The sequence below is a fragment of the Equus quagga genome, chromosome 1, assembly GCF_021613505.1.
Source record: "Equus quagga isolate Etosha38 chromosome 1, UCLA_HA_Equagga_1.0, whole genome shotgun sequence".
Taxonomy (NCBI): domain Eukaryota; kingdom Metazoa; phylum Chordata; class Mammalia; order Perissodactyla; family Equidae; genus Equus; species Equus quagga.
Genome location: NC_060267.1, coordinates 96,441,057 through 96,466,968, shown reverse-complemented (window position 1 = coordinate 96,466,968; position 25,912 = coordinate 96,441,057). Strand labels below are relative to the sequence as shown.

Genomic DNA, 25,912 nt, shown 5'->3' with positions numbered 1-25,912 from the left:
CTCCCTGCAGGCGTGAACAAGCGACACAAACTGAAATTTTCATGACATTCCTTTAGGCATCACCACTGCACACACCGGGTGGGGGGGGCGGTGCGCGCCGGGCCCCTGGGGGGAGGGGCAGCGCGCAACTGCATACCGGCCGCAGGGGAAGGCACACACTCGGACACGGGAAGGGCTGGACCTGTACAAGGTGGCAGGCAGGGCTGAGGACAGTCCCGAGCCAGCGTCTGGGGAGGCCCATCCTGGGCTGCAGGCCGGAGGAGGCAAAGACAAAGCTCGGCCCTCTGGAGTCTGGAGGAGGAGGTCTGACCGAGGCAGCAGGAGCCGGAGCAGCCCCTAGGAAGTGCCTGCCAGCTGGGGGTCAGGGTCTGCTACTGGGGAAGGGCAGGGCCAACTGGGGGGATGGGGTAAAGCGGAAGAGGAGCCAGGGTAAGAAGAGGAGGGGGTGGAGCCGAGGCTGCCAGGAGTGGGTGCTGGAGGAGGGGTGACCCAGCCAGCTGGGGCTGCGGGCCCCCATGGCGGCTCTGGTGGTGGCTGGGGAAGGATGGGGCTTCAGTCTCTGCTCCAAGCCCCTCCGTCCAGGGCCAGGTTAGCCCCTCTCCTCACTGCTCAGAGACCCCAGGGCCCTGCCTCTGCCGGAGTGCCCTGTGGCCCTGCCCAGCCAGCTCAGCTCTGGCCCGTCCTCAGCCACTCTGGTCCGTGCCTGGGTCCGGCAGGGGCTGCCTGCCAGGCAGCAGGGTGGGCGGGCGGACGGACGGGAGGCCCAGGGTGGGCAGTCTCGGGCGGGTGGGCTTCCCTCAGGCCTTCCCGAGCAGCAGGACCCATCAGTGTCCTTGGCCGGGCTAACTGGGCAGGTGGGCGCCTCCGGGGGCCTCACACCACGGTGCTGACCGAGGGATCTGAGAGGTTGAGCGGGCCCGTGATATCAGTGGGATGGTACTGCTGCAAAATAGAAATACACAGACAAGGCAGCCCGTTAGCCCAACGCTTGGGGGCGTGCGTGGGGCCGGGACGGGTGGACCAGCCAGCCGGTCGACCGGCAGGCAGGCGGGCGCGGCCTGGGGGAGGCTGGGGGGCGCTCCTCCCCCTGACCCCGTCGTGCTCCGGGACTCTGCGTGGACCGGGCCGCTGTCCCGTCCGTCTGTCTGTCTGTCTGCGGGGGAGGGGGGCAGAGGAGGGCAGGCAGGGCGTCTCAGCTCTCCCTATGACGGGCACACATCTGCAGCTGGCCCTCCTCCCTCTCAATAGCGCGTCGCGGCAGCACTGTGTCTTTTTGGTTTTGCAAAGCGCCGCGTCCACCCCCGGTGCTCTATAAATAAGAACCAACAATCAATACCCGCTGGCCCCGCGGCCTCCAGGGACCCCAGCCCTGAGCTCCCAGTGCCGCCCTGGCCCGGACCAGCCACAGGACAGGGGCAGAGGATCTCAGCGGCCGGACCGACCCCACCCCTCCCGACAGAGCCCCCCACCCAGGCCTCCCTCCGAGCAGGTGCCCAGCCCGAAACAGGGTGGGAGCTGGGCCGCCCTCCCCCGCCCAGCCCCCCCAGCTGGCAGTCCCCCCAGTCATCCCTGTAGGGAAAGGTCAGCCCCAGATGCCACGTGGCACCAGGGCTGGCCTGGGGATGGTCCCTGGTGCCCAGGGTGGCTTGGGCAAGGAGTCTGCTGGGCGCATGTCTCCGGAGAGGCACTGTGAGGGTCTGTGAGCTGCACCTGGACCAGCTAAGGGGCGTGTGTATCTGCTCCGGGGCAGGGGGGGGGGGGGGGGGGGGGGGGGCGGGATTCAGTGACGCCCTCAGAAAGTGGCCCATCACCTGCATGACTTGTGCTCCTCCTTTCAGCTCTCTGCGGGGACACCTCTCCCTGGGCCTGCCCTGATCCTCCTCCCCTCTGGTCCTGCTTTCTCGCTCTCCTCTTCCTGCACCCCTGGTGGGGCTCCTGGCTCAAACTCTGCCCACTTTTCCAGGCCCATGGACCCTCACTCTCCACCCACCCTCCCTATGTCGAGCCCCTCCTGGGAAGCAGAGTAGCCAGGCCTCATGGGCCTCTCTTGGGGCATCACCCTGGACTCAGATTGCTCTGTGCCAAGCCCTGTCTGTGTCCTGGAGATCTGCTCCTCTTCCCATGCGCTGGGGAGGAGGGAGAAGGGCTGCAAATCCCACTTCCACCTTGGAGCATAAGCCCCTGTGGGGTGATGCCACTTCCTCTGGGCTGGAGGCCAAACCCACCCCTGAACTGCAGGGAGGCTGCTGGGCCGAGGGCTGTGGCGGCTCTGGGCAGCCTCCTCCCCACTTGGGACCAGGGTGTCCCTAGCAAAGCTGGGTCCATTTTGGGGGCTTTTGGTCCAAGTGTGTACATCTGGTGCAGTGACAAGCTGCCCAAGGCAGGAGGGCAGGGAATTCTGGGCTCAGGCAGAAGGCCTGGCTCTGACTGGCCCTGAGGGGTGGGGCTGGGGGTCAGGAGCTGAGGCATTGGTCTCCTCCGTGGAGGCCTCCCCTTCCTGGGCCTCTGTCCGGGAACCTCAATGCCCCGGCTCTGTAGGCCACGCTCAGCCTGGGGTGGGGGCCACCCCCTCTGGTCCCACCCATTCCCCCACCTGATGGTTCCCTGTGGCTGGGGGCCTGTTCCAAATCCAGGCCCCAGCCGTCCACCCAGATGGAGCCAGGCCCGGCCCCCAGCCCCGGCCCACACAGAGACCACATGGAGGGGATGCAACAGGCATGGCTCTGGTGAGACACGTGAGACAGGTGTCTGCGTGGCGGGGCTGGCGGCCAGACAGATGGGCGGATGGAAATCACAGCCACCCCTCCATGGACGTCGCAGGGAGGGAGAGAGGGCGGTGGGCCCCTCTGAGAGAAGCTGGAGAAACGGACGTAACAGAGAGGTGGCGTGGCCTCCCGAGGTGAGGAGCCGGGGCAGGGCGGCTCTGGGCTCCCAGGGGCCCCGGGCACAGCCCCGAGGTGGTGAGGCTGACTGGCTGACCAACAACATGACACAGCTTCAAGATGGCGCATGGCGTCATGGCATGTGGGGGGCAGACTAACGCAGAGACACATGGGGAACGAGGACCCAGCGAGGGCCAGCGGGAGAAAGGACCGAGAGAGAGGGGTCTAGAAAGTCGGAGAGAGAAGACCTAGTGTGCTGGGCAAATAGAGATGAAAGGCCACAGCGGTCAGAGGTGGGGTGGGATGACGGGGGAGGGGAGAGGGCACGCCTGACGCACGGGACACAGACACGGAGGGCGGGCGAGAGAAGAGTCGGAGACGTGGGACTGGGCGTTCTTCCCCTTACCGTGTCTTTGGAGGACCTACGTCTCTTGAAGCTGGAAGCCAGGGTGGAGGTGATAGCCCTAAATGTGGCTTTCTTTTTAGGGTCAGGCTCTGCTCTACCACTCTTTCTATCCTAAAATGAATATGTATAAGTGATTAGATGGCTAAGGGTGGCGGCCACACCTGCCCTCGCCTGCTTCTCGGGGGCTGCTGCCCGGCCTGGCTGGCCACTCGGGCCCTCGCTCCTGCCTGCGTTCCTGTGCTAGACAGACGGACCAACAGCCGGACATGCACAGGCAGCCTCTGCTCCTACCCGGGTCTCCGGCCTGACCTTGCTTGTGCTGGGGCTGAGCTTGGGGGGGTCCCGTCTGGCTCTCTTCCTGAGAGATCCACCTGGCTCGCTGGCTCCTGGGTGGCCCTGGTTTACAGGCGTCCCAAGGAGGAGGGGCCCTCCGAGCACTGGAGGAGTCTCCCTGTCGGCCCCACCAGCCATTCTGACCCCCAAGGGGGCACACCAAGATTCAGGAAGGGGCCGAGGGGCTGAAGGCAGGTGGCAAGATGAACTGGAGCCATAGATAGATTGATGCAGCTCCCGGGACCATGGCCTCGGGTCTGATGGCCAGGATGGCCCTGTGCCTACCAGTGAGAGCAGCGACCAGGTCCCAAGAGCAAGAGGGGACAGATGAGAGGTGTGGGGGCTCCAGCAACCCCGTCCCCCCATGGCCCTCCCTCTCTGCCATGCCAGCTTCATCCCAGGACACAGGCTCTGGGGAGGCACCCAGAGAAAGAGAAGAGATGGAGCAAACCGGAACTGGACCGTGGGGCACAAGCCTGCGGGCTGCACAGGTGGGCTGTGGCTACCCTACACGCAGCCAGTCCCCTGCTGGTGGCAAATTCGCACAGACACGGCCTGGGGTGCCAGGCGGGGCTGGCCTGCGGATTCAGACTGGAGTTTTGCAGCACAGAACACAGCAGGGCAGCAGGGAAGGGGGTCCCGGGAGGGTGCCGAGGAGGAGGTGGGGCGGCGAGGGCAGAATGCGTCTCGGACTCACGTGCTACACCCAGGTGGGTCCCTGTCTTACCCTGCCTCAGTTTGCCTTCCTATGGAATGGGCGCCGGCGGGCGACTCTGGAGACAGAGGGGCCAGGTGGAGGCTTGGAGCAAGGCGTGTGGCCTCCCTCAGCTGGCTTTGCAGTGGGCAGCCACCTGCAGGCGGCCCCGCACCAGCGCTGCCCCTGGCCATGGCTCCTAGCTCCAGTCCTGCCCACATGAGCTCCTGGGAGTCAGAGCCAGCGCTTCGGCCTGCGGGGATGGAGGGGGGCCGGGGCCAGGCCGGGCCATGGGCACCAGGCCTCGGAGGGTGGCCTGCCCTACCTGTAGGTTCTTCCGCCACACATTCACCGCTGCGAAGGCCAGCTGCATCTGCTTCCGGCGAGCGTCCTTGTGCCTCTTGTAGGCGATCTCAATGAAGATCAGGAATATTCCTGCCACGATGCCTCCAGCCACCAGCATGAAGACCCCTGTGGGCCAGGACCCAGCCCCTCAGCGGTTGTCTGGCCAGGCTGCGGGCCCCCTGGAGAACCCACACAGTGTCGGGAGGGGCTTTGAGGGGAATGGCGGACCCACCTGCCATGTTCTCGAAGGTGAGGGTAGCAGGGGCGTTGCTGCGAGAGTCACACTCCTGGTACCGCACCCACGTTTTGTCCAGGTCTTCCATAAAGCCGTTCTCATGGGACCTGGGTGGGCGGGGCGTGTGAGCCAGGGCCCGGAGCTGGGAGGCCTCCGAGGCGAGAAGAAGGCGGAAGTGGGAGGGCGTGCGCGGCGGGGTCCGAAGTGGGCGGGGCCTGGCCTGGGTGGGGCAGCACCTGTGTGGTGGGGTCTGGCACTGGGGAGGCTGTTGGAGAGGCATGGAGGAGGGCAGACGAGGCTGACTCACTTGAGGATGGACAGGGAGACGTTCTGCTTCCAGGGGCTGTCCTTGCGCATGCCGATGCCGAAGCCTGAGCGGAAGAACAACTCGCCCGTGGTCACCAGGTCGCACTTCTGCGAGGCCTCGAATTCCAGCACCGCGGAATCCCAGATGAAGGCATGCAGCTTGCTGCGGGTAGGGGCAGGGGTCACAGGAGCCCCGCACAGTCGGGCTGCCCTCGCTCCCGCACGCACGCGTGCACTACTTCGTCCTGCCAGCCTGGAAACCTCGATTCCCCTCCTGTGGTTCCCATCCAGCCTGGACACGCTCACTTTTCCTGTATCGGTGGACGCCCCTCTTGTCCGGCCCCCCTCTCCTTTGTCCCGCCTGGCCCTCCTCGTCCCTTCGCTTGTGGACCCCCCACGCCGTCCCGTCCTCTCGCTCCCCTTCGCCTCACTTGTCCCGCACGGCCTGGATGGCCTCGGCTGCGCTCTCGTAGTTGTGCTTCTCCATGTGCCGGTACATGGTGCTCAGCTCCACCTGCCGCCGGAAGTAGATGTCCACCGAGCTCTGCTTCACCGTCGCGTAGATGAACTTATCTGAGGGGTTCCTCAGCTGCGGGGTAGAGGGCGGGGCTCGAGGCTGCTCTAGGCCCCGCCCAGGGCACGCCCCCTCGGACCTCACTCGCCGCCCCCCAGCGCGCCGGTCTCACCCGCGGGTCATTGATGCCGGTGATGCGCTCCTCGGGCCGGTCCAGCACCAGGAAGGCCGCCAGGTTGGCGGTGTAGGAGGCCACGATGATCATGGCGAAGCCGGCCCACACCATGCCCAGGATGCGCGCCGAGAAACTTCGAGGGGCGCCTGTGGGCAGAGACGGTGAGCTCCGTGCGAGCAATCGCGGGCGGAGAGGGACGGGGCCCGAGCCTGGCCTCACCTTCCCCAATGCCCGAGTTGAGCAGGACGCCCCAGGAGAACCACATGGCCGAAGACAGGGTCAGCGCGTCCTCCTCCTCCTCCTCACTGTTCACCTTGAACCGGCCGAAGGGGCTGCGGGGCGCAGAGGGCGGGCGGGAGAGGGCGGGAGAGGCAGCCCCGCCCCGCCCCTCATCCGCTGCGCCAGCCCCGCAAGTGGAAGTGTCCGGCCCGCGGGCCGCGCTCACCTGAAGCGGTCCAGCAGGTACAGCATCACGGCCACCACGTGCACCGACAGCCCCACTAGCAGCCACAGTGTGCTCTGGAAGGGCTGCATGAACGAGTCCAGCGTGCTCCGGGGTATCTCCTGTTGGTGGACTGGCCGTCAGCGCCGCCCGGGCCCTCCCAGGACTCCACCCCGCCCCCGCCGCACCCCTGTCCACCTTCTTGACCAGAATGGTCAGGCCCTGGTACTTGAAGGGCTTGGAGAACTCGATGTACTGCGCGCGCTCGTTGTTGATGGTCAGCGGCGCCACGATCATGTCCGCCTGACCGCTGAGCAGCTCGCCCATCATCCCGTTCCACTCCTTCTTATTACTGTTGTTCACCTGTGGGCGATACAGCCGGTGGGGACGCGGACACCGTCGGCGCCACTCCCGCGACAGGCTCCCGCCCTAGCCCATCTCAGGGGTCGCCCACTCCAGACTCCGCCTTAGCTCGCAGGCCCCGCCCATCCAACAGCAGACCACGCCCACCCCGTCCCTCCCACCTGCAGGCCCCGCCCAGCCAAGGCCGTGCCCTAGCAAGACCGGGTCCGCGCGGCTCAGGATCCACGCTTACCCGCTCCTGCGTGCCGAACTTGCCATCGGCCACCAGGTGCACCTCATAGGTGAAGTTCATGGTCCGCGCCAGCTTGATGAGCAGATCGATGCAGAAGCCGTAGCAGCACTGAGGCACGGTGTGGCGTGCTGGGTGCGGGGGGTGGGGGAGAGTGTAACCGCGGGGCTCCGGCCTGTGCTGTCCGCCCCGCGCCCGCGCCCCAGCTCCCTAGCCCGGCACTCACGGCTGCCCGGCGACGTGTCGTTGGGCCCAGTGCAGATCACCTTCTTGACCGGGTCCCCGTTAACTGTGAACTCCTCCTTGCACGTGCCGTCGCTCAGTGTGGGCTTGACGTACACGAAGGGCTCCTGGTGGATCGTCACGATCTGGGCGAGAGAGGAGACCCAGCCTGCACCACCCGCCCTGGGCTGCCCCGGGGCGCTGTCCTCTTCTCAGTGCCCACTCTCCCCTGCAGCCCCTCCAAATCCCTGACGTTCCCCCACCTCCCGCCTCTGCCGCTCTCTGGAGCCTCCCTGCTTGGCTTCAGGTGGTCAGTCCACGTTCTCCTCGGCCACAGTCAGCATCACCTGCCTGCTGCCCTCAGGGGTGGCCCCAGACTCCCCGGACCACCCATGCCACCTCAGCGTTCAGAAGGCACACAGCCTCCCAAAACACTCTGCCCTTAGCCACTTTTCCTTGGGGTCTTGGCTTACACATCCTTCCCTCCATCAGAGGAGCCTGGTGGAATGTCCCGTCTGCCTGGGCACCGTCTCTGACTTCTCAGGGATGAGAAACTCCCCGTGCTAGACCAGAGCCTGCCCCCTGCCCCGTGGCACCCATGAGCATGGGGGCATGTCCACCGACACCCACTCAGAGCCTGCACAGGACCTGGGACCCATGGGGATCACCCTTGTCTGATCACCTGGCCTCACCTGGCCCTCATCCTCCCCAGCAGTGAGTCCCTGTCTGATCATCGGTCCTTCCTCCCTCTTCCACAGCTGATGCTGCCCCGTCTTCCATGGCCTGCCTCTTCAGAGCAGGGGCCCCTCGGGGCTCATACTGGGGCTCTCTCCCTGACTTCAGGGACCCGTAGCCTGAGGGTGGGGAGGACAGATATGGGGCAGAGGGGGCTGAACTGAGCACCACATGCTGACGAGGCGTCCGAGGGGAGGTGATGTGGGAGTTGAGCCTACAAAGTAAGCAGGGATGGTGTGAGAGGCACCCTCCACTGGGGGCTGGGGGAGGGTGAGCCTCAGCCATGACGACAGCATTTTGGCTTCTCCCCCGGGGGATTGGGAACCCCTGAAGGAGCTTATTTGCTTTTTAATCTTTCATCATTTTTTTCTGTTACACAAGAATATATGTTTGTGCCTTTAAAAAGTCAATGAGACAAAAAAAAAAAAAGAAAAGAAAGAAAGAAAGAAAAGTGAAAACGAGCCATCTGCATCAAACAGCCTGGATGCGGCCATCTGGTTATCATATTGAGCTGTTATTTTCAGGATTTCCAACTCGAGGAGAGGCCGTGCTGGCTTTGGGAAAGCCCAGTCTGTCTGTCACAAAGGGTTGTGACCCCTGGGCAGGTGCTGACAAAGGGGTCTGGGTGAGAGGCCCCGGGGTGTGGGCTCAGAAATCAAATAGGGCCAAGAGACATTTGAAGACTTGGGGACACTGGGGCACGTTGGTTGGGCAGATTGCACTTAGAGTCCTTGCCCTTGGAGATTGAAGGTCCTGGTCTCACGCTGGTGTGGGTCAGCATAGGGAGGGACGTAGGGAGGGTAGAGCGGCCCAGGGATGAGCCCAAAGGAGCAGGAAGGAGTCAGGCCAAGGAAGAGAAGCCATGAGAGATAAGGCCAGCCCAGGGAGGGAGCAAAGGAGGGAATGGCCAGCCATGGGGAAGGCAGGGAGGCCAGGGTCAAAAGGGCAGTTTGACCCAGTCATGGCAGGAGGTCCTGAAGGCTGGGCAGGAGGTGGCTAGGACCACCTGGAGGAGTGATAAGGATGTGGAGGTGGCATCCCCAGGGCCAGGACTCAGGATAGAGAGTGCTGAAGCTGAAATCTACAGAATGACCACCCATCTGTCCCTCTGTCCTCCATCAGCTCATCCCCAGGGGAGTCCTGCCCCACAGGGCTTCCCCAGACTTAAGTGGGGTTGGGTGAGGAGGGGCATTGGAGAGAGTCCATGGGATGAGGGGTGAGTAGCTTCCTCTCCTCCCTCCACCTGCTCTCCCTGCTTTCTCTGCGGTGCCAGGTGTGTTTGATGGCAGCCAGGTGCTGGTCCCATCCCCACTTCTTATAGTCACTTTCGTTGGCCTCACTGTCTCCTTCTCTGGGCCTGAGGGGTTGGATGGAGTGTTCAGGGTGTGGAGCTGAGGCAGGCCCCCCACCTTCAGTCTGGTGGACATCTGGTACCCTCGGGGCTTCTCCGTCTCTCCGCCTGGCCAGATGATCTTTCTGTCATTGGGGATGACCTGGGGGTGGGAGTATGAGATGGAGGGTGGCCACGCAGGGGTCTTGGCCCCAGGACCCTAAGGCCCCAGCCCCCACCCCCTCATGACCCCCACCTACGTGAGTGCCATTGTAGATGCCCACTTGCACCAGCTTGCGGTTCTGCAGGTTCATGATGCTGTAGTTGGCAAACTTCCGGTCCCCGTCCTCATTAAACTCCACGCGGCCAGTCACCCCATCGGTGTATTTGGAAGACATCAGGACTCTGGACAGGACATTGGAATAGACTTATCAGGGACGCGCTGTCTCCCTGGCCTCCCGAGAAGCTTGAGCCCCTCCTTCTGCCCCAGTCCCAAGAAGGAAAGATTGGCAGATGTCAGACCCTCCTGCTGTGAGTCTGACGGATGGTGTGCCTGTCTGCCCGTACCAGATGGACAGCACAGTTCTAGCAGCCCATTGAGTCCTGGGTGCCAGACCCTGTTTCGAGGGATTTCTGTGGGTTGGGATGTTTGATCCTCACAGCAGGTGTTCTTGCTTTACAGATGAGGAGGCAGAAGCCCGGGGAGGACTCAGTGGCCCGTTTGCCAGTGAGTGGGGGAGGCAGGGCTGAAGTCCTGTCTCCCTGCATGAGCACATCTCTGTGTGTGTGTACACACGTGGTGTGCCCATCTGGCCATATCTGTGTGCACATGTGATCCTTGTGTGGGATGCACTCCCACGCGTGTACTTGTGGCACATATGTGTGTGCCATGTGCCTGTCTGAGTCTGTCTGTGTGCACATGGACGTGCATGTGTGCATGTGTGCTGCCTGTACCTGCAGTTGTGTGTGTTCCTGTTGTGGGCAACATGAACCATGTTTCTCCAACATGCTACTCAGTGTGTGTGGGGGGGTGTCTAATGATGAGCTGGGCCAGCCCACCCTGGTGGCATGGTGTCCAGGGTGCTGTGAGCTAACTCTTGCCCCACTGCAGCCGTCCACTTCGGTCTTTGGTCAACCTTGGCTCTCTACAGGCTTGGGTGCCATCCCTGGGCTCCTTGTCTGACCTTCTGGGTCCCTGGAAGCTCCCAGTCCCCACCTGCAGTAGAAGCCTCCTCCCAAGGGCTGTCAGCCACCCCGAGGAGAGGGTTGGCTGCAGTGTTAAACGGTGAGGGCTGGAGCAGTGGAGAAGGCCAGGACTTCTGCGACATTCAAGGCTCTGGTGTCAGTGTGGGAAACGGGGTGGACGAGTATCACAGTGGAGCTGGTGGTGGAGGTGGAGGGGAGGTGGGGGGAGAGGAGGGAAGTGGGAAAGGTGACTGTATCTGTAGGATGTGGGCAGCAGGCTGCGCTGGACCACCCGCTGAAGAGCGACTAGTCCCGCCTCCTAAGAGTGCCCACCCGTCCCGAAGGCGGCCCTGCCCACTTCCGGAAGAGCCGCCACGTCCACCTCTAGAAGGATGACCCCGCTCACCTCTTGAAGAGCGGCCCTGTCTTCCAGATGTTGGTGTTGCCCACGCAGCCCCGCGGCGGGTCGGTGATGTTCTCCTTCTCCAGAAGCTCGTGCACCGCCTGCGCCACCACGCCCACGGCGTCGCTGATGTGCGCCGACTCGTTCTTGCCGTTGATGAGCTGCAGCCCGATGATGCCTGGGAGAGCGTCCCTTCGCTTAGAGCCCGTGGGGAGCCCCGCCCGCGGCCCCAGAGACCCAGCACTCACCGTCCGGGGCGTAGCGCAGGGCATTCCCTGAGATCTCGCGCTCCCCCACCAGCCACACGTACCCCGAACCGGTCATGTTCAGCATCGCGGCTGCGCGGTACACGGTGGCAGCATCGTCCTCGCTGTGGGGCAGAGTGGGGTGACGGGCCAGGACTCCAGCCGTCCCCTCCCCGCGGTCGGTTCTGGGGTCCTCCTCTGGAGCAGGGTGACAGGAATGGGGCCCAGACGCCCAGAGCTTCCCAAGCCACTCTGGCTGGCTCCCAGCCCTTGCTGGGCAGGCTTAGGTTGACCCAGGATGGTGATGGATCACCATGGATGGATCACTTGCTCCACAGGTACCAGGAACAGTTCTAAGTGCTTTACATGGACTGCCTTATTTAGTTCTCACAATATCCCTATGAGGCAGGCATTAGTACTATCCCTGTGTCAGGAGGGGAAACTGAGGCACCCAGTGCACACAAGTGGTGGTAAGTAGCAGAGTCAGGTCTGCACCTGGACAGTCAATCCCAGAGCCCATGCTCCTGTGACTTCCTGGACAGGCCATGCTCCCTCTGGTCCTCCATGTCTAAATGTGTGAAATGGTCAGATGCTGGTGGGACCCAGTGCCTGGGAGCTGTGTGGAGCATTGCAGCAGAAGCCGCTGGAGAGCCCTGGAAGGGCTCATCCTTCTGGAATCTGCACAAGCAGCTGGGCTCCCCCTGATGTCCGGGGCTGGGGCTGCCGGCAGGACAGAGCACAGGCTGCGGCTTGCAGGCACACGTGGTCCTGAGCTTTTGGGGTGTCCTTGCAGGTGAGCCCCTATGGACCCGGTCCTCTGGAGCTGGAGTCTCCCTGGTTGGGTCAAGGACCCTGGACCTGGACCCAGCAGGGAAGAGAAGGTGGGGCTGTGGGGGCCACTGAGGGTCCTCTCGTGCTTCCTACCTTCCCTTCCCTGACGGGATGGAACTGGCCCCAGATGGGCCTGGACCATGACTAGCACTTTGTTTCTCCAATGCTTGGGCAGTGGGACGCAAAGAGCTTGGGCAGTTTGGCTGAGTGTTGGCTTATTCTCACAATGGCTGACCCTGGAAACCAAGGTGACCCTAGGCTCCCTGAGGAGTCTGCATACAATATGCTCGAGGATTAGCCAACAAAGAAATTCAGACCTTCAGTATTTGCTCTAAATGACAAGGCTACTGTGGGATGTAAGAACACAAAACAGAGACGTTCCAGGCAGCACCACACTGGTGACCCAGATGAGAGCATCCAACCATGACTGCCCAGCCAAACCAGCCCTGTACGTGTCACGGCGCAGCGTTCATGCTGTCAACGGTGCTCACAAAACCTAGCAGAGAAGCTCGTCTGCTTGCCACTATTCGGGTCTATGGCATTTGACTTAGCGGAATGAGCACACACCTATGCTTGTGTCTGTGTAAATCGATATCAGTAGAAGAGTTGTGAACAAAAGCCCGATCAACCCATCAAAGTGTTTTATGAAATAGCCAAACCCAGTAAGGACAATTTCAGGAAGGTAAAAATGAAGAGTATCTTCCTGAAACAAATTCTCTGCACCCTGTAGAAAATTGGTCAAGAATTAAGATTGGCTTCGTGAGGTCTCTGCAAAATGCTCTCAACAGCCACCATGTACAAAATGTGGCAAGTGGAAGTGCCAGGGTCAAGAGGCCCCGTGTCTGCCACTGTCCAGGGCACAGCCTTGCCTCCCTGGGCTCCTGGGAGCTGGGCATGCTGGGCTGGCTGGGCTGCCCTCTGCTGTGGGATTCTGGTTCTCCGCTCCAAGGAGCTCAGCGTGTGAGGGGAGGGGTCCCTTCCTGCCCTGACAGCACAGGGTCCTTGCACAGATTCAAGAGGGGTGCTGGTGGGTGTGGTTGATGTGAGGGCTATGCCTTTGGGGGCAGTGTAAGTACGTGTGTGGAGTATGTGCATGTGCATAGTGTGTGACGTGTACAATGTGTATGTACGTAAGCATGAGTGCATGTAGATGTTGGAGTGCAACAGAAATGGTAGAGTATTTATGGTCGAGCGCACGATCGTGTAACGTGTATGCTTATATCTAAAGCTGCACATGTGTCTGTGTATGAGTGTGTACGGTATTTGTGTGTGTGATATGCCTGTGTGTATGTGCATGGTGTGTATATGGTGCATGTGTGTATGTGCATGCATTATGTACGGTGTGTATATGGTGCATACGCTTGTACGGGGTGCATGTGGATGTGTGTATATGGCATGTGCATGTGTATACAGTATGTGTTCATGCTGTTTGTATGTGTGTGCATGTGCTGGCTTTGCGTATGGTGTGTACACAGTGCACATGCATGTATAGTGTGTACAAGCATGTGCATGTGTGAACATGTGGTGTGTGCACACATGTGTGTATGAGTGGTGTGAATATGCTGTGTGCCTGTGCACATGTGTGCACGTTAGTTTACATTTGTGCACGTGTGGTGGTATATGACGTGCATGTACATGTGGTGTTATATGGTGTATGCTCATGTGCATGCATGCGTGTGGTGTGCACATAGTTTGTGAAAATGTCTCTCTGTGTATGTAGTGTGCGCAACGTCTGTCATGACCACGTCCCCTTCCCTGGACTGACCTCGTTCTTGGAGCCACATCTGGCAAACCTGTCCTTGATCCTGGGGACTGGTGACACAAGGCAAGCCCCCCTCAGCCCATGTCCAGGGGCTTCCCCATGGCTGCAGCATGTGTCTTGGGGTCTCACTGACCAGAGGGAAAGCAGTGGAGAAGGTGCCCTCCCCTCTTCTGGGAGCCGAGCATGGTAGGGTTCTGTAGATTGTTTTTTGTGTTTTTTTTTTGAGGAAGATCAGCCCTGAGCTAACATCTGCTGCCAATCCTCCTCTTTTTGCTGAGGAAGACTGGCCCTGAGCTAACATCTGTGCCCATCTTCCTCTACTTTATATGTGGGACGCCTATGACAGCATGGCTTGCCAAGCAGTGTCATGTCGGCACCCAGGATCCAAACCAGTGAACCCCGGACCACCGAAGCAGAATGTGTGCACTTAACCACTTCACCACCGCGCTGGCCCCCATGGAGGCCTCCAGGAGGCTGCGGATTGGTTTTATGCATGGCTTTCTGGCCCCTGTCCTGGTGGCCACTCTGGTTACAATGTATAGATTGGGCAGGTCTGGTTTGGTGTGAACTCATCCTTTGTAAAAGCGTCCAACAGTTGAACACCTATGTTTTGGGGTAATGGGTTCCTTGAGTTGCTCTGTCCCGGATGAAGGGGACTTCAGATCACTAGCCAACTGCCCACTTGTCCTTCTGTCTGTCCATTGGTCCACCCATCCACCCATCCATCCTTTCATTCCACCACATCCACAAAATCTCTCTCAAGCTCTATAATGAGTGAGGGGAAGGGGAAACAAAGGAGAAATAAAAGGAAAGGGTCTGACAGGCTTTGTCTGGGCGCAGCTTTCCCTGGGCGGGGCTTTCCCTGGGGTGGGGTTTTCCCAGGGGCGGGGCTTTCCCTGGGCGGGGCTTTCCCTGGGGCGGGGCTTTCCCTGGGCGGGGCTTTCCCTGGGGTGGGGCTTTCCCAGGGGCGGGGCTTTCCCTGGGGCGGGGCTTTCCCTGGGCGGGGCTTCCCCTGGGGCGGGGCTTTCCCTGGGCGGGGCTTGCCTTGGGCAGTGATCGCTTTGGGAGAGCCTTGTTCCGGAAGGGGCTGTGCACCCCCTTGACTTTGTGTGGGCACGTCCTTAAACCTTTCTCCTGAAGCCCTCCCCTCAGTGCTCAGGGTTGGATGGTCAGCACAGGCAAGTGACTCATGACTCTGAGCCCTGGGTTCGCACTGCAAAATGGGGGGCAGTGGGGAATTAGCTCCTTCCTGTTGCACTCATCTGGCCGCTGTGAGCTCTGGAGTGGGGCTGCTTCCTGCCGTCCAGCTGGAGGAGCCCTGGTGGGCCCCACTGCACTCTATCCTGGGAGGAGGTGGGCACCTCGCTCTGAGGTTTATTGACTGAATGTGTGAAAGGACACCTCCCTGCCACTCAGAATATTGCTGGCTCTTTCCAGCACTCCGGACAGCAGCGTTTGGGGTGTGTTCTCTGGGTCAGGTGACCCCTGCTGCTTTTCTCCACTCTGTTGGAGCCTGGCAGAGCTTCTAGGACAGGGCAGACAGTCCACCCAGGCCCTCCTGGCTGTCCCATGGGATGCGGTTCTTCTTTTTCCCATTCTGAGTGGTCTGGCCTTTCCCTTCCTGGGAGAACTTAGTCATTTGCAAATAGGGAGATTTTTTATTGTGGGTTGGTTCCTGGGGTCACAGTGTGGGCCAGGCCCTATCCAGCGGCAGCGTGGTATTCAGGGGTCCCTAATTGGCTGCCTACTCCAACTGCTCCCATCCTTCAGTGCTATGACTCGGGCCCTCTCCCTGCCATGGGCCTTCCCACCTGGGCTCACCTGTATACCACACATCACTTACCTGGGCCCTTTCCCTGACCCCAGCTCCCAGAGCCCCGTGTCACCCCATCTATCACCGGGGTTGTGTTGGCCTTCCTAAGGGCAGGGGCCTGTCCACCTCCCATCCCCAAAGCCCAACTCAGGGCCAGCGGCAGCAGGTGCCTGTGGAAGGGAGGAAGGGCCCAGGGAGGGTTGAACAGATAGACGGTGTTGCCTTCTCGGGTCACCAGGTGTACGTGGTGGGGACTCTCTTTGGCAAGGGCATTTTGGAAGCTGAAGCTCAATTTCAGCCCAACGTTGCCTGGGCCCTGGCCAGGTGCAGCCTGGGTGGAGTTGGGGGAGGGGCCCGGCACGCCCTCACCTGGCAGAGAGGATGATGACCCGGGCCTCCAACTCCCGCGCCTCCATCAGCAGAGCCGTCACATTCTTGGTCCCCGGGTCGAACTGCAGCACCTTCTCAGCCTGTGGTGTGAGCAGAAGTGTTAGCAGGCAGCCTGGGCAGGGGACACAGCGCCTCAGGGTGAGAGTCGGACCACAGCCGCTAGGAACCCCGAGGCAGCTTAGCTAGGGCTGCGGCGGCCTGCACCTGCCACCTGCACTGTCCACTTGCCTTCCTGGCTCTTCGCCTGGCCTGGCCTCGCTCGTCCTTTCTTCAGCCTGCTCACTCTCCTGTGCTTGCTTTCTGCTCTCTCTGCATCTCTCTTTCCACCTCTCACTCCTGTCCTCATTTTTGCACTGAGCATGCAAGCTGAAGTGGACCGAGACTCAGAAAGAGGCGTGCAGCGGACAGGAAACAGAAAAGAGTTTTGGAATGCAACCGGGAGTGGAGATGGGGCTGACTGTTCCAAAACCATGGGAGATCCTCTTGGGCCTTATTCTGAGGCCCCTGCAGGAGTGGCCCAGACCCCGGCAGGCAGGCGGGCGGCTGGGCGGGTGGGCTCCCTCCTGGGTTCCTCGAGGAAACCCTGGGGGTCCCAGAGATTTGCATGCACTTCCCGGAGAGCAGCTCCTCCTGCGGCCGCACCTGCCTCTCGGGCGCAGGCCAAGACCGAGGCCATGGTGGGTGGGCCGTGGGTACCCACACAGCCGCGCCTGCCCTCTCCTGCCTGCGGCTGCCTGCCTCTCGACCTCACTCTCCTCACTGCTCGGGCCTGCGGCGCGGCTGGGCCAGACGGCGGCCCTAGTGGCCGAGGCGCCGGAGGCCAGGGCTCCCTAGTCGGTGGGTGGCGTGCACGTCCATGCATATATACCTTGGGTCCGCGCTTGTTGTCATAGGACAGTTGGTCGAGGTTTTCATAGTTCCTTTTTTTACTCTGATGAATAATGTGCACAGAGAAAATATGCAGACACAGAAGAAGATTATAAACGGTTGAAAATGACGGCGCTAAAGCTATCACACCACCTCCTCGGACGTCTGCAGACGGGCGGGACCTGGAGCTCGCAAACACCTAGGCCGGGGCGGGCCGGGACCGGGTGGGGCCGAGGGACGAGGGGCTTGGGGCCACTGAGGCTCCCTCCCGGAGCTGTGCTCTTGGAAACGGTCACACTTGGGAGAAACGGAGGCCCTGTCCGCGTCCATGCCAAATGTGTCCATTTGGGGTCCCACCTGCCACCCCCACCCCTGCCATGCACCTGCTGTGTGGCCCCAGCAGTACCCACCCCATCCCACGTCAGTCCTGAATGGGGAGGGAGCACCTCCTCCCCGCTCCCTGCCCCCTCTGTCCCTCCCCCTCCCCGGGTCCTCCCTCTGCCTCTCTTAGAGATCTGGGTGTTCTGTTCTCACAAACTGGTGTGTGCACACTCATCGACCCACGTGTGTGATGGAGGTCCAGTGTGATAAGAGTTTGTGTGCATATGTGTGCACAGGGGTGACATGCATCCGTGGACATCTGCATGGCAACGTTAGTCTGCGTAAGCCCATGCGGGGAGTGAGGACCAGTGCCATCTGAACACTTGTGTGGGTGTATGCACGGTCATGTGCTGTGAGCTAGTGGGGTGAGCATGCCCATGGGCCACATCCCTGTGTGTGAGTGCCTAGGCTGGGCCATGACAATGCGTGGGAAGGTGCGTGTGGTCTGTGTGGCGGGAGGTGTGCAGTGTGAGGAAGTTGTCTTGAGAACGGCCGCCTGTGCCTGTGAGAGTGAGCGCAGGTGGCTAGGTATGTGGAGTGTGACTGATGAGCATGTGTGCATGTGCACTGGGCTTGCAAGTACATGTGGCTATGGGTGGACATGCCAGGAGGTAACACACCTGCTGCATGTGTGGGGTGCTATCTCAAGAGGGGTGGGGCCCTGTAGTGCTGGTAGCCAGCCCTCCCTCCCAGACTTAGCCAATCCCCCAAAGCAGGAACCCCCAGGACCCTCTGGGCCTGTCCTCTGGCTTCACCCCCCCCCAACCGGTGCCCTCTACTCCCTTCAGGGCCTATGGCACCTTGAGGGGCCCTGGGTTGGCACTAAGATTAATGAAGCCAGCTCTGACTTCACGGACAGAGCATGCTCCCTGCCACCCCCTTGGTCTGGCCTCCCGCGGCCCTCCCCAGCCTGGGCCTCCCTCCCTCTCTGCCCTGCTTGGCTTCCACTTGACCCGTGGGCTGTGGCCTGGGTGCCAAACGCCCAGGTCTCTGGGCTGGGTGAAGGTGAGACCCTGGGCCTCCTTTGGTGAGCACCAGCTCCTCCTCAGGCTGGCAGTGGGGGATAGGGGTCACTTGGACCCCCAGAAATCCTTGCTCTGGTGTCTCCACAGCCCCACAGAGTGGGGGCCAGGCAGGGATGGAGTGGTCAGTGTGTCCTAGAGCCAGGCATCTAATTGGTCCCAGGAGGAGTCCAGAGCCTAGCCCCATGGTGGGAGGTGAGGAGAGGAAGGCACTGGGTGCAGGAGGGGGAGCGGGAGACTGAAGGGGGCAGGGTCCGGGCTGGGGGTGGGGCATGGCAGATATCCCCAGGTGGGGTTTTGGTGAGGGTGATGGGTGGCTGGGAGGTGGAGGGCTGCAGGGGAGGCGAGGCCAGTGTGAAGACATGGCATGAGTGACAGCAGAGAGGGGGCCAGGTCTTTTGGGGAGGGTGCATGGTGTGTCGTCGTCACCATCACACTGAGAGCGGCGCCCTAGAGGAGGCTGCTGGGGGGCTGGGCCCGGCCAGTCTGCCTGGGAGGGTGGCGGGAGTCACAGGGTGGGGGCAGAGCGGTCAGGGTCCGGCGGGGCTCTGGCCTGCGGACACACGAGGAGGGAGGGGGTGTTTGCGGAGCTCCAGGTGGTCCTGCCCTCGCCCCGCAGGGACTGACACGAAGGAGATTTCGACTAATGGCAAAAGCAAGTGAAATGAGCCGAGGACAGGCTGGGGCGGGCGCTCGCCAGACGCGTGGTGCTGACCATGCACGATGGAAAGAAAGGGTGTTCACACACGGGCCACAGACACAGCGGGCGCTCGCCCGGCTCCTGCTCCTGCTCCTGCTCGGCTCTGTCTCTGCGCCGAGGCGCCCCGCCCACGCCCGGGCCTCACCTTGGACTCGCGCTCCTCCAGCAGCGTCTCCAGGCGCTTCTGCGCGGCCCGGCCCTCGTGGTCGTCGCTGACCAGGAGGATGATGTGGTTCCAGCTGTAGACGCGCATCATCTCAAACCAGACGCTCGACTGGTGGGAGTAGGGTGGCACCGTGCGCAGGAAGCTCAGGTGGATGCTCTGTGGGGATACCGGAGGCTGATGGGTGGGAGGGACCGAGACCTCTGCCAGGCTGGCGAAGGCAGACCAGCGCTTCCCCCGCTGCTGCCCTGATACGGCTGGGGGACGCTTCTAGACCCCAGACACCGGGGTCCCTACTGCTCCCCACTCCTCCCTTTACACTAATGGGGGATGCTCGCCAGCAGACAGGGACCCAGTGGGACTTCCTGATACCCCTGCCCTCACACCATTCTCTTCCCCCCCCCCCCCCCCCCCCGCCCCGAGTCTGAGAAAAAGAGGCTGGGTGTTTGCCAGCAGCACCCTGACCACATTGGGTGTCTGTGGGAGTGCCCCTGGGGCAGCTCCCCACCTTCCGGGCAGCACCCCCTGCTGGACAACTTAGACTCAGAAAGTTCTCCCTGACATGCAGCATCTCAAAGATCCCCTCTGGGGCCACACGCTGTCCTTCTACAGTTATTTACATAACCGTAGTATTTGTTAGGAAGTTTCCACTCTCGGGGTTAAACATTTCATCTCTTCACCAAGCCCAGAGGTTGTCGCTTGCTGGCTTGACTTGCTTGTCTGTGTGCACTAACCACCAGGAAAGGGCATGCTGGGACTCAGGCATGGAGCAGGCTCTGCCCTCCTCAGCCTAGGTTCTGTGTCTGTCCAGGAAGCACTAGTCCCTTTAGCATCCCTGGGGACAGACACTGATCTTGTGGTCCTCTGGGACCTCCAGGTTCTTTTTTCACCTGCTCCCTCTGTGTGGCCTGGGGGCAGTGCCTTGGAACCCAAGTGCAAGAATGCCCCTGTGCCTCTGTCCACCGTTCACCTGGCAACATGGCTGCAAGGGAGTTGTAGTTGGGGTCTTGGTCTGGCTCTCACCCAGGCCTTCCTGGTTCATGTGTTGGGCACAGACTGGCTGTTCGTTGGGACCACGAGTGGAGCCAGGGTGGCGTTGCGAGGTTTGACCATTAGGTTTGCTCTCATGCCGGACCAGAGCGTTGGACCACAATCTGGCTCTGGGCTGGGGGGCTCCTGCTGGGCTGGGGTCCTGCCCTGGGAGGGGGCTCCCCCAGCCTCTCCTGTGCTCCACCAGCTGTTTTCCTGCACTTTTCTCCCCTTTGCGTGTGAGGTGACCAGTGCCCAGAGAGGCAAAGGAGGCAGGGCTGGAGGGCTCAGGCAGGACATTTTGTTTCTCCACAGCTGTGGTCTCAGTGCCTCTGAGCATTCAGGGTGTCTCAGCTGTGTGCCGAGCTGCCAGGGCCCCAGGAAGGGTGGCTGCTCTGGCCTCCAATTAACCTCCTCCCTGGAAGGCCTTCTCAGAGAGCCCCACATCCTGGCCTCACTAACCCCTCGCCTCTGGGCAGACCCATCCCTGACCTCCCCAAAGACCCCTGGCTGGGATGACCTCTGTGCCGTAGGTGGCTTTATCTAAGACTCTGGGCTCCCAGCAGGATGAATTTGGAGAAGACGAGGAAACCCAGGAAGCTTCGGGCACACAGCTCAGCTCTCTGGCCCCTCAGTTCAGGCACCAAGCTGGATGTCCCCTGCCAAGCAGCCCCTTGGGGACTGTCTGCTGGTGGCCCCAGACCTGGAGGGAGATGAGGAGCAGGCTGTGGCAGCCCTCTTAGCCTCTTGGTGGCTAGTTTGCACTCCAACTGATGGGTCCTCTCAGAACTGTGGGCAGACACTGTGGGAGAGCTGTTGACCTAGAGCAAGTGTCCTGCAAAACCAACCTGGTGACCTCTTGGCTCTTCCAGCTGCCGCTCCAGGATTGGACACCTCTAGCCAGAAGCCCCAGCCTGCGGCCACAAGAGCACCCCATGATACTGAGCAGTGGTCAGGCCGGCCCCTCCTGCCGTGAGCTGTTCCTCATTCACCCTGCACAGGCCCTGCGGTGGGAAGGGCTGGGAACCACAGCTTCCTCGCTGCCTGGTATCCAGTCCCAGGCTTTTCCTCCTCCTGGAGCCCCCTTCTCCAGCTCTCCAAAGCCCGCCTGTCATGTTGTCCAGGAAGCCTCCCTGTGTATGTCTTCTCCTGGCCCACAGAGATCTCTGCTGCTTCGGGGGGCTTGCTGTTGGTGCCTGTCACCTGTCAGTGGGCCATCTGCCCAAGTGGGTGTGTGTATGTGGCTGCACACATATGTGAGCATAGGTGTAAGTATGTAAGTGTGGGCATGTATGAGTGTGTGATGGAACGTAAGTGTGTGTGTGGGGAGGGTGAATATGTTAGTGTTATGTGATTGTGCACCTGAGTGTGAATGTATGAGTATGCGTGCAAATGTGCATATGGGTGAGTGTGTGTGAGAGCACACGAGTGTGCATGTGTGTTTGTGTGCATGTGCTCATGGGTGTGTATAGGTGTGAGTGTATGGATTTGTTTGTGTCTGTGTGAGTTTATGTGTTGTGAGTGTGTGTACAGGTGAGCATGTGCATGAGTGTGGGTGAGTTTGTGTGTTTATGAAACTATGAATGTGTGTGGGTGTGTGTGTGAGCGTGCCCAAATGCGTGAGCTCATGTATTGCCTTGCTGCTCCTTGAGCACAGAGCCCATGGCCTGAGTACCTCTGTGCCCCTGCCCCATCCTGGCACAGCACTTGCCCACCCTCCTTCCTCCTCCCCAGCAGCTGCAAGAGCCAGCCACCCAGGTCTGAAGACAGGAGCAGAGCAGCGGGGTCCCCATTGAGTGGTCAGGCTTACCTTGTCTGAGTAGATGGACATGCGGGTGGTCAGCCCCAGGACAGGGATGCGGTAGAAGCCAGCTGTGTAGGAGACGGGGGTGGGAGTGAAGTGGTCGTTGGGGGTAGGTGGGTGGCTAACTAGGATGGCATAGACCTGCGGACACAAGGTACAAGGTCAGCTCAAGCAGGGGGCAGTCCGAGCACTGTGCCAGAGCCAGCCATCAGAAACGGCAGAGGCTGAACCTGGCAGGCCAATGGGGGGCGGGGCACCTGGGGGGCACCACTTTTGTACACACACAGCCCCAGGAGCACACACCTACGAGGCAGGGGGACAACACCCCATAACCACCCTCTGACTATACATGAATTGTAGGGAAAGGCAGAGGCAGAGCTGGATCCCAAGAGGACACACCGGGAGGTGGCAGGTCCCTCCTCACCCGTCTGCTGGGGTCTCCCCTCAGTCCCCCCACACTGGGGGGCTGCCCTGAGGTGTGTGGGGAGACTCTGAAAGGGGGGCAAAGGCCTGTCCCTGTGATGTCTGGGAACTGTACACGCCGCCCCGGCCGGGCCGGGCTGGTCTTATGTCATGCTGACAGCCACACCTAGGACACCCACTGTCCCTTCTCTCAAGCAGAGGTAGGCGGAAGCTGGTGCTCCCGAGAGGGAGGGCAGCTTCAGAAGGTCTGACTCAAGCACCACAGATGGAGGTTTAGTGGGAGAAGCCAGGCAAGGAGCTGCCCAGGGGCCAGGGTCCCTTTTGCTGGTGTCTTCCAGGGGCGGGCCGAGCTCGGCTCAGCTTGAACAAGGCCCAGGGCTGACTTTGATCAATGACCACATCCTCAAGGAAGGGAAGGGAGGCACTGGGGGGCAGCCCCACCTTCCTGCCGGAACCAAGGCCCCAGTGGGCAGGTATGAAGCCAGTGGCTCAGCCCCGAGGCAGGGAGACAGAATGGGGGGCAGATGGCTCGGCAGTTCCACACCACCCCACATTAGAAGAACCTGCATGTGTCCCACCTGTGCCTTTTCCCGTCTCTGAGCCACAGGGCCCACCTGATTCTGCAAACAGGGGCGGGGGGCGGTGAGTGTGCTGGCCTCACATGGCAGGGGCGATGGCTGCCATGCTAGCACAGTGCCTGGCTTGCAGGGTGTACTCAGTGAGTGACAGGTGCTGCCATCACTTCTGCTCTGGCACTGGCTGTTCTCTGAGGGGACAATGCCCACAGAGAGCAGAACTGTGAGTGAGTTAGAGGAGGGATCCCCAGAAAGGGTCCCACCTGGACTCCCTGATTCCACTCCTTCATGTCCCTCCCCCATGCCAGATGGAACATGTGACCAAAGCTGCTGGCCACAGAGGCTTCACCTAGTCCTGTCCCATGCTGCCCTGGGCTGGGGCACAGGAGTGGATTGTGAGTGGCGAGGGGCAGATTTCCGAGCAAGGCTCTGGCCTCTGCAGTTGGAGCTGCTGGACTGGTCTCCCTCCCCTGGCCTCATCTCCAGTCTTCGCCTGAGGGCCTGGCCAACGTTTGCATGAGGATGTGTGTACACACGTGTGACCACACAGGTGTTCATGAGTGTGTGCTGGGATATGCGTGTGTATACTGTATGCCCCAACATGCCTGCATTTGTATGTGTGTGTGTATGTGTGATTGAGCCCAGTGTGGAAGACACACGTGTTTGCATTGCAGCTGGGCATGCCAAGCAGTGTATGGCACATGAGTGTGTGTGTCCATGGATGTGTATGTGTGGGTGGGCAGGTGTGCATGTGAGTGAGCATGTGCAATTGGTTGTGTAATGCGGATGTGCATGAGTGTGTGGTAGTGTAAGTCTGTACATCTCTGTGCACAAACATGGATGTACTGTGTATGTGCGTGTGTGTGCTTGTGTCTGTCTGTGGATGTGGCGTGGCTGGCAGGTGAGTGTGTGTGAGCAGCGCTTGGCCTGGTGTCGTCCCGCCTCTTACATAAAGGGCTGCATTGCAGTGATCCCGTGGCTTCATTGGGATTCAGCAGGCGGTGCGGCCCAGGGGCGGACAGCTACGACAGGCAAAATCTCAGGAGTCGTGTCCTCCCCCGCTGCGCTGGCTGCCAGCGGCTCCCATGCTGTGCCCTGACACCTCCCACATGTGCAGTCCCCACTCCCACCCTATGGAATACCCTGCTTCGACACCTCGGCCATTTCCCATCTTGGGCAGACCTGCAGGTGGGGGAAGGGGAGGGACGAAGGGAAGGAGATGGAGAAGCAGAAACAAAGCTGTCCCCAGACCCCATCCAGCTTGAAGCCCTTCAGTGCATGCACGTGAGCCCAGAATGCCCACCCCCACGCTGACACCCAGCGATGGAACAAACTGCCAAATGCCTGCCTGCCATATGTCTGCACACACTGGTCAGGATCTGGAGCCCTGGGACCCTTGTGAGGACTGGCCACTGTGGCAGGGGACCAGTCTGGGAGCCAAGAGGGGGAACTGGCAGACATTGGTATTTGGCTGCTAGTAAGACCACCCTTCTCCAAAAGGAGCCAGCTGACTTAGGGGTCCTCTCTTAAAGGAAGGAGAGGGCTAAGAGAGGATGGAATGAAACTGGGACAGCAGGAGGAATGGAGGGTGATGGAGGGAGGGGGGAGTGGAGGGAGGAGGGGCAAAAGAGGGCACAGCAGGAGCCCTGGGGGGGCCGGCACCTGGCTGGAGATGAGGTCCTCGCACACCGACAGGGCCATCTGGATGGCGTTGGGCTTGTGGGTGACAGAGGTGGCGTTGAGCTGGATCTTCCAGGAGCCGTGCCGCTTGTTGGCCTGGTTCACAGCCTCGCGGAACATCTGCTCGTGCTTCCGCGTGCTCAGCACCGCGCCGATATTGACGATCTTGGGGTCGCAGGAGGCACGGGCGAAGGAGCAGGAGAAGAGCAGGGCGAGTGTCAGCAAGCGCATGGTGCTCATGGGCTCGGGGCAGCGCCCTGGCTCTGGGCAGCACAAATGCGGGGCCCTTGGCGCATCCCCAGCGGGGTGCCCCGGCCGTCCTGCGCGCGCCCGATCCCGCGGGCTGGGGGCGCCACGTCTTTCCCGGGAGCCCGAGTCCCGGGACGTCTGCGGGAGAGAAGGGGGCCCACGGGCTCCGCCGGCCAGGGGGGTCCCGGGCGCGTGCGTCCCCGCGCTGGCCCTGGCGCTGCCGCTGTCCGCGGTGCTGAAGCGGTTCCCGGCGCTGCCCTGGGCGCCCGGCGCCGAGAGGACACCGGGCGGCGGCTCCTCCCGGGCTTCGCTGGTCCGATTCCCGACGCTGCGGCGACTGCGGCAGCTGCGGAGCCGCGAGCGGGGCCAACGTCTCCTACCCCTCCCGCCGCCCCCGCTTCCCAACACGGAGCCGAAGGGGGGGCGCCTCCCGCGCCTGAGTGTGCGCCTGCGTTCGTGTGAGCATTCGTCAGGATGCGCGGGAGCGGCGAGCGCCTGCGTGAGAGTGTGTGTGCGAGTGCAAGTGTGTGCGTGTGCGCGCGTGTCCGTGTGTGTAGGTGTCGCTGGGACAGTGACCTGGCTGTCTCGGTCCTGCAGGGAGCTGAGTCCGTGTCACTGCGTGCAGCCTTGCATATCTTTTAACATGACCGAACGTGTGCCAGTTTGTGTGTGTGTGTGCACGCGCATGCACAAGTCCTCACCCATAGTCAGCTATATTTCAGGGCCTGACTCTGCCCCCTGGAGGCCTAGAGGTGTGGAGAGGCCCTAAGCCATGCCTCTGGGGAGGGACAGGGGGCTCCTCTCTCCAGAAGGCTCAAAAATGGGGGAGAGACCTCATTTGTCTGGCCATGTGACTTGGACTCCCCCTGGAGGTTTTAGAAAAATAGAAGGGGTGACAGGGGCTGCCCCCATGTTGAGCTGGATCTTCCAGGAGAGTCTGGGGGTCTGGACCCAAACCAGCTGTGGAAAAACCAAGGCCAGAGGAAGCTCTGTCTGCAGCACATGGGACTAAGGTTAGACACCAGGAAGCACTTGCTCCAGCGAGGTGTGTGCTGGGATAGACATTCAATTCCCCTGCTTCAACCCTTCTCCCCTCTGCAGCTCCTCCATAATTCACTCCCAGCCCCCACTCTTCGGCCCCTTTCCAGAGGCTCCCTCACCTCTCAGGTCCTCAGGATC

The 25,912-nt window shown here is 61.4% G+C and overlaps 1 protein-coding gene across 1 annotated transcript; it reads right to left on the bottom strand.

Moving 5' to 3' along the window:
- Positions 1–192: 192 nt before the first annotated feature.
- GRIN1 (glutamate ionotropic receptor NMDA type subunit 1) lies at positions 193–24,724 on the bottom strand. The gene is made up of 21 exons (XM_046653500.1): positions 24,467–24,724; positions 21,813–21,947; positions 18,956–19,132; positions 16,709–16,771; positions 15,820–15,920; positions 11,048–11,169; positions 10,803–10,977; positions 9,472–9,616; positions 9,291–9,374; positions 7,151–7,292; positions 6,928–7,055; positions 6,531–6,695; positions 6,336–6,454; positions 6,110–6,222; positions 5,888–6,036; positions 5,633–5,790; positions 5,203–5,364; positions 4,893–5,002; positions 4,641–4,786; positions 3,289–3,399; positions 193–942 (listed from the first exon to the last, which is right to left on the bottom strand). The coding sequence occupies exons 1-21, from the start codon at positions 24,722–24,724 to the stop codon at positions 874–876; spliced, it is 2,832 nt and encodes a 943-aa protein (XP_046509456.1). The 3' UTR covers positions 193–873.
- Between the last annotated feature and the right edge of the window lie 1,188 nt (positions 24,725–25,912).